Consider the following 8,332-nt stretch of genomic DNA (forward strand, 5'->3'; position numbering starts at 1 on the left):
TACTGCTAGTTAATATTGTTAGTTAATACTGTTAGTTAATACTTTTCATTAATACTGTTAGTTAATACTGCTAGTTAATACTGTTAGTTAATACTGCTAGTTAATACTGTTCATTAATACTGCTTGTTAATACTGCTAGTTAATACTGTTAGTTAATACTGCTAGTTAATACTGTTTATTAATACTGCTTGTTAATACTGCTAGTTAATATTGTTAGTTAATACTGTTAGTTAATACTTTTCATTAATACTGTTAGTTAATACTGCTTGTTAATACTGTTCATTAATACTGCTTGTTATTACTGCTAGTTAATACTGCTAGTTAATACTGCTAGTTAATACTGTTCATTAATACTGCTAGTTAATGCTGCTAGTTAATACTGCTAGTTAATACTGTTCATTAATACTGTTAGTTAATACTGCTAGTTAATACTGTTCATTAATACTGCTTGTTAATACTGCTAGTTAATACTGTTAGTTAATACTGCTAGTTAATACTTTTCATTAATACTGTTAGTTAATACTGCTAATTAATACTGTTATTTAATAGTTAGTTAATACTGTTCATTGCTCCAGAGGTTCAGTTCAGATTCAGTGGAACAAATGTGCGGAACTAATATGTGCGCGGAACTATAAATATTTGTGGAGTTCCGCCGGATGCTTTAAACCGTTACACCGGAACTTGATGTACTGACAGTTGAGGGCACACATGAGAATGGCGTGTTTGTGTGTGTGATGTTTTGAGGCTATATAGAGGATATACTGAGGATATATTGTGAGGAGAATAAAGATGGCAGTGTGGAGCTGCAGGTGTCTCAGACTCGGTGATGCGCTGCTACACAGAGCCGCTGGGATTCTTCCCCGAACCGGAGCAGGAACATCAGCGGAAGGGTAAGCGCCCTGTGCTTAGCTACATGCTAACTAGCGAGCTAAATAGGTGACCTAGACTGAATCCCATACATCAGACATTATTTATTAGACTTTATTAGGTACACCTACTTTAAGTAGCACGCATTGGTCGTGTTACATGTAGATGCAAGGTTATTATTATTATTATTATAATTGTTGTTGCTGTTGCTGTTAATGCAAGGGACCACAGAGTGCTGCTGAACCTACTGAGTCCTCTTACAGGTGTACAGTAGCTAGAGTGAGTGAGTGAGAGAGAGAGAGAGAGAGAGAGAGAGAGATTCAGAGATATTTATACATTTCCGGCACATTGGTGTTAACAGAAACTGCATTTCCTGTATAAATATGTCAGCACTGTGTAAACACTACTATTTATATAGCTGCTACGAATGATCACGTGAAGTCGTGCAATAATTTGTCTGCTAGCGGAGCCGTTACCGGTTGTGTGAGGACCGTCAAGACGTCTACGTGGTGGGACGAACATCTGACTGAAGATAACGTGGAGTTTATGAAGAGGGACGTGACTGAGGAGTACCGAGAGCTGACCGCCGCCAAACTCAACCCCCTAAAGGATGAACCTTGGCCCCGGCACGCGTGGGAAGAACGTGAGTCTCGCACGCTGTTTTCGTCTAGCGGTTGGTCTAGAGAGTTTGTTCGCGTCAGAGTACGAGCCTCAACGTGTGTTTACAGAGAGCCGGAGGGTCGGACTCGTGGCCGTGAAGCTGGGAATGATGCCGGTGTGGACCAAGTCTGGAGACAGGCACGTAGTGACCATGCTGCAGGTACTGTAGGCTTTGTTTGTTTGTTTGTTTTTCTCTGGCATGTGGAAGACCACACAGTCCAGGAGTCACGCTGCGTACATGCTCTAAAGCTACAGAACAATTTGGTTAACTCAGTTTAGTTAGTACGTGTTATAGATACCATTTCGAAAAAGAGAAATGTAAATATACACTCACCTTCCACTTTATCGGGAACACCTGCACCTTCATGCAGTTATATCTAATCAGCCAATCATGTGGTAGCAGCGCAGTGCGTACAGTCATGCCGATGCAGGTCACGAGCTTCAGTTAATGTTCACGTCAAACATCAGAATGGTTGTTGGTGCCAGACGGGCTGGTTCAAGTATTTCAGAAACTGTTGATCTCCTGGGATTTTCTCTAGAGTTCACACAGAATGGTGCGAAAAAATAAAAAAACATGGAGTGAGCGAGTGTTCTGTGGAAACGCCTTGTTGATGAGACAGGTCAGAGGAAAATGGCTGACAAGGAAGGTGGATGAACAGAAAAGTCGACCCTTGATTTGGATGGGCTTCAACAGCCGAAGACCACCTCAGGTTCCTCTCCTGTCAGCCAAGAACAGAGTGTGATGCTATCACGGACACAGTCACCCAAACTGGACCGCTGAAGACTGGAAAAAAATGGGTAATTAAAAAAATATATATATGTACAGTGCTGAGAAAAAGTATTTGCCCCCATCCTGATTTCTTGTTTGTGATGACTTCGGAAATTAAAACAAAATCTAAGCTAAAACAACGTGAATAAACACACACTACGGTTTTTAAATGATGATAATGATATTTATTGAGGCAAAAGAGTTCTCCAGTACCAACTGGGTCTGTGTGAAAATGTATCAGCTGGACTAGACACAACCAGGCCTGATTACTGCAAACCCTGTTCAGTCAAATCAACACTTAAATAGAACTTTTACAACAGCATGAAGTTGGTTAAAAGTTCTTACACAGTAACGCACTATGCCAAAGCTGAATGAAATTCCAGAAATGATGAGGAAGAAGGAGATTGAAATAAATCAGTCTAGGAAGGGTTACAAAGATGTTTCAAAGGCTCTGGGACTCCAAAGAACTACAGCGAGAGCCGTTATCTCCAAATGGAAAAACTCTGTACAGTACTGACCCTTTCCAGAAGTGTCCGACCTTCCACAATTTCTCCAAGAGCACAGCGATGACTCATCCAGGAAGTCACAAAAGATCCAAGCAGAACATCAAAGGACCTACAGGCCTTTCTTGCATCAATAAAGGTCACTGTTCATGTCTCCACGATCAGAAAGACACTGGGGGAAAACGGCTCCATGGAAGAGTGGTGAGGTGAAAACCACTGCTGACCCAGAACATCATTAAGACCTGTCTGAATTTTGCCAAAACACACCTTGATGATCCTCAAACCTTTTGGGAGAATGTTCTGTGGACTGCGGAGTCGAAAGTGGAACTGTTTGGAAGACAGGGGTCCCGTTACATCTGGAGTAAACCAAACACCGAATTCCACAAAAACATCATGCCTACGGTCAAGCCTGGTGGAGGAAGTGTGATGGTGTGGGGATGCTCTGCTGCTTCAGGGTCTGGGCCACCTGCAGTAATTGAGGGAAACATGAATTCTGCTCTACCAGAAAATCCTAAAGGAGAATGTCCGGTCTTCAGTCTGTAAGATGAAACTCAAGCGCAGCTGGATTACGCAGCAAGACGTAGGAGTAAGACCTAGTCCTAGAAGTAAGTGAAAGACTGATCTCCAGTTATCAGAAGCGTTTGGTTAGTTATTGCTGCTAAAGGTGGCACAACCAGATATTTAAAGTTTAAGGGGGCAATCAGTTTTTCTCATAGGTGATGGGTGTTGGATAACTTTATTTTCCTTCAATAAAAAGAAATGAATATAAACTGCAGTGTGTGTGTTTGCCCAGGTTGCCTTTATTATTATTATTATTATTATTATTATTATTATTATTATTCAGTATTTCAATTGAAGATCTAAAACTATCCAGTGTGAGATACACAAACAGAAGAAATCAGGAAATACTGTTTCACAGCACTGTGAATGGGGAGTTTTGTTTTGTTTTGTGTAAACTCTAGAGACTGCCGTGTGGGTGTGTGTGTGTGTGTGTGTGTGTGAAAACCCCAGGAGGTCAGCACTTTCTGAAATACTCAAACCAGCCCATCGACCACCATGCCACGGTTAAAGTCACAGAGATCACACTTCTTCGTCACTCTGATGTTTGACGTGAACATTAACTGAAGCTCGTGACCTGCATGTGCATGCTGTCCTGCACTGAGCTGCTGCTGCCACTTGACTGGCTGATTAGATAACCGCATGTGTAGAGGTGTTCCTAATAAAGTGGAAGGTAAGTGTGCACGTTTAATCATTTGCGTTTCACGTATTAAAACACCACGTCCGGTGTTCTGTGCGCTATACGACATGTTTGGACTCGTCAGTCGAACCCCTCGGTTCTGTTCCGACCCGGAATGAACCGGATCTGTTTTCTGATTGTCCTGCGTTGTTTTTTTTTTTGTTTGTTTGTTTTTTATATCCCTCGATCCTATTCATTAATAGTATTCTTTTCTACCTTGATTCCGGAATGAAGCAGCTTTCCTGTTTTCAGCGCGCCGTAGACGATGAACTCACGTGGCCGTACCCGATTGCGGCCACTTACTCTTCGAGCGTCCTCGGTGGAGCCGGAACGGAACGGTCTTCATCTCGAACGCTGATTTTTGCTGATTTTATGTGTACGCTGTGCTATTTATATATAAACACCTGCCGTGTGAACGCACGTCCTACCTCGTGCTGGCCCGTCCGAATGAGTACGGTTATTGTGAAGAAAGACGAGCATGCTTGCTTTTCAGGTGCAGGACTGCCATGTGATCAAGCACATACCTAAAGATGAGTACGACGGCAACTCGGCTGCTCTGGTCGTGGGCGCCAAAAACGTCTCTCCCTTTTATGTGAGTTTTTTTTTCTTCTCTTTTTTTCTTTCCCATGTACATACTAGACTGAAATGAGACACAGCCCACTACCTTACACACTCAATTCCTCCTCATTACTCACATGCTTGACTTTTGTTGGGAGAACAGTTTATGTAATAGACTCGAGTGGCGGAGTAATGAGAACTCGAGTGCTCGTACAGGGGAATTACTGAGTGTGTGGAGGTCACCTTGCTGTGTGTGTGTGTGTGTGTGTGTTGCAGAGAATTAAAAGAGGCAGTTAAGTTTTCAGTTTTTTTTTGTACCCTCTTGAACTTGTGCTTCTCCAGCTCTCTTCTTGCTTCCACTTCACTCAGCTCTTGTACTTCCAGGTCTCTCTCGTGCTCTCGGTATTGATTGGGTTTTATTTGGATGCATTTGTGTCGGTGAAATAGCTGTCGCTGCACAATACTGGATGGATTGGCGAATATAAAGATGCGAAGAGAGGAAGAAGTTCATCACGTTTCAGTTCATTAATGAGGATTTTTTTAAAAATAAATAAATTTATGAAGACCTTTAGGAGGATTGTACAGCAGCTCTGAGAGCGAAAGCGTGTAGTATATGTTCGTCATAAAGTTCATCAGTAATGAAGAAGTGCGCCCTTTCTGTGTGGTAACTACTCCGTGTCGTTCCTCGTTCAGAGGTCAGTGGAGTACCTGGAGATGTTCCAGAACGTTGGAGTCCCCCCTAAACAAAAGCTGACGACGTTCTGCGTGACGGAGAACGCCGTCATCAAGCCAGGTAAGGTTCTTTCATCACGGAGAGGGGGTTCTGTGCTGCGGTGTCGAGACTAGGAGACGCTGCTTGGAAAACTGGCAGATCGCGTCGCTTGTTTATGTAATATTTAGTCACTTGATATTCACTGATGATTCCATGTGTTCGAACCCCGAGGTAGGTTTGAGGTAAATCAGGAGTCAATAAAATAGTCTTTACTTCAAGTGTGTCCTGTCAGATTGATTGTTTAAGTTATTCATAGCTCTGAACATCTACTCTTGGCTTGAGCCCTGGGTTTTGCCTGTGAAGACTGCATTAAAAAGGATAAACCAACGTGAAGATCAGAGAGCTGTCTGCGGGAGCTCTAAAAACATCTTTATGGCACTCGGGGCAACCCTGAATGATATTTATCATAATGATTCTGTTTATCGCGTTTGTTTAGGCACTCCTCTGTACGCTGCACACTTTCGGCCAGGGCAGTATGTGGACGTCACGGCCAAAACGTAAGAGTTCTGCACACACTCCAAGAGTTTCAGCTGGATGTACACTCATTAAGGGGGGGGTCGTGTGAAAAAATATGTACACCCCATGGAAATTCTTGACATATTTGGATGAGCAAACATTTGATCATCTTTGAAACAGTGACTAAGTAAAAAGTAAGTACACCCTTGGCCTGAGAAGCTAGTATTGCCCCCTTTAGCAGAAATAACTTCCTGTAGGTGTTCTGTATAATCGTCCACCAGGCTCGCTGGAAGTTTTGACCACTCTTCCATGCAATATTCTTTCAGTTGCAGGATGTTTGAAGATTTTCTTGCATGTTCTGCCCATTTCAAATCCCCCCACATCATCTCAATGGGATTCAAATCCAGGTTTTGACTCGGCGATTCCATAACCCTCCGTTTCTTCTTTTTGAGCCGTTCCTCGGTGGATTTGCTCGTGTGCTTAGGATCATTATCCTGTTAAAAGGTTCAACTTCAACTTTCAGACAGACAGCCTCACATTTTCTCCAAGCACTCTTTGATATGATGCAGAATTCGTAGTTGAATCAATGAATGCAAGCTGTCCAGTCCCTGAGGCAGTGAAGCAACCCCAAACCATAACATTTCCACCACCGTGCTTCACAGTTGGTATGAGGTGCTTCTCCTGAAAAGCTCTTTTTGGTCTGCGCCAAACATGTCTGCTGTTACTGTCTCCAAACATCTCTATCTTTGATTCTTCTGTCCAGAGCACATTATTCCACAAGGCCTGGTATTCACGGCGAGATCTGGGAGGTGTAAATAAGACTGGTTCTTGCACTTGCACTCCTTAAGCAGGTTCTAGTCACTGGCACCCAATCTTGAGCACTCGATTCTAATTTTATGGATTTGAAGGTGTGATAAATGTAGGGGTGTACATACTTTTACCATGCGACTGATCTGTTTGTTTGTTTCTTGGTTGTTTTTTAATATTGTCTATGGCTAGTTGACCAACACACTTAACAGTCAAAAAGTCCAGGTGTCCAAGTCCAGAGTGATATCACAAACTCTAAATCCAGAATAGTTGAGCTTTGAAGAAGCTGATTTAAGAAGATCTAGTGTTATATAAATATAGTTGGTTGGTTAGACCATCGTTAGTGCATAAAATAATCCAACAACACAAAATCAAAGGCACTTTCACATGACTCCGTGTGTACAGGTGCGTCTCAAAAAATTTGAATATTGTGGAAAAGTTGCTTCTCCCCCCCCCTGTGATTTAATGCAAAAAGTGGAACTTTCATATATTCTAGATCCATTACACATGGAGTGAAATTTCAAGCCTTTTTTTTTCTTTTAATCGTGTATAAAAGGCTCCAGTTCATGTGATGTACTTGTATTCGGACAGAATCGGAAAGGGTTTCCAGGGAGTGATGAAGCGCTGGGGGTTTAAAGGCCAGCCAGCTACTCATGGCCAAACCAAAACCCACCGGAGACCAGGCTCTCTGGGACCAGGAGGGGTGAGTGGCGTGTGTGTGTGTGTGTGTGTGTGTGTGTGTGTGTGTGTGTGAGGTGAATTCTTTGGTCTCATGGGCCTTGTGTATCCTTGCAGGACCCGGCCAAAGTGTTCAAAGGGAAGAAGATGCCAGGCAGAATGGGGAACGTTTATGACACAGCTTTTGGCATGAAGGTGCTCGCACCGCTTCACAATCATTAACCGTTTCCATGCCTCCGTCACTAGGTGACGTGTTGCGATTGATCTAAACGGTGTCAAGGTCATGGCAAGGTCAAATGTTTGAAAGCGCTAGACTACATCTTTACACATGAGTGCACACAACCTAGTTTAATCTTCCTGGTTCAACAACACTGTAATAGCCTAACACGCACAAGGACAAACCACTCTCTCTGTGTGTGTGTGTGTGTGTGTGTGTGTGTGTGTGTGTGTGTGTGTGTGTCTCCGTCTCTCCCCATCTTGGTCAGGTTTGGAGGGTGAACACCAAAAATAACATCTTGTATGTGAACGGCTCTGTTCCTGGTCACCGAAACTGCTTGGTGAAGGTAAAATCACTTCTACACTCGCATGCATACACACACACACACACACACACACACACACACACGCAGGTTTACAATTTTGCTTATTAGTCCATTGCTGTAGCTTTTAGACACACGATATTGCTTTTTCCCCATTGTACTCACTTTTTGTGGTCACGCTTTGTCAGGTACGAGACTCCATTCTACCGCGACACCTAGCGAAGAACAAGAACCCTCCGTTCCCTACGTACTTCACTGACGGAGACGAGGAGCTCCCCGAGGACCTGTACGCCGAGGACGTTTTCCAGTTTGGGGAACCGATTCCTGAATGAGGTGCATTCCTCACGGGTGTTTAAAGCGGAATCATGTATGGACTGAGATGGAAATGTGAATAATACACACGAGTCTCTGGGGTTAAACAGGACCGAACCTGGATACCTGAACCTGTTGTTTCTATATCTAAACATTAAAATCTCTGATAGAGTT

General features: G+C 43.1%; 1 protein-coding gene across 1 annotated transcript; it reads left to right on the plus strand.

The window, feature by feature from the left end:
* The first annotated feature begins 655 nt into the window (after positions 1 to 655).
* On the plus strand, positions 656 to 8,332 carry mrpl3 (mitochondrial ribosomal protein L3). Its single transcript, XM_017455254.3, has 10 exons — positions 656 to 890; positions 1,332 to 1,510; positions 1,596 to 1,687; positions 4,530 to 4,628; positions 5,288 to 5,387; positions 5,803 to 5,863; positions 7,221 to 7,332; positions 7,425 to 7,502; positions 7,793 to 7,870; positions 8,035 to 8,332. The coding sequence occupies exons 1-10, from the start codon at positions 790 to 792 to the stop codon at positions 8,176 to 8,178; spliced, it is 1,044 nt and encodes a 347-aa protein (XP_017310743.1). The 5' UTR covers positions 656 to 789; the 3' UTR covers positions 8,179 to 8,332.

Source organism: Ictalurus punctatus, chromosome 24, assembly GCF_001660625.3.
Source record: "Ictalurus punctatus breed USDA103 chromosome 24, Coco_2.0, whole genome shotgun sequence".
NCBI classification, from domain to species: domain Eukaryota; kingdom Metazoa; phylum Chordata; class Actinopteri; order Siluriformes; family Ictaluridae; genus Ictalurus; species Ictalurus punctatus.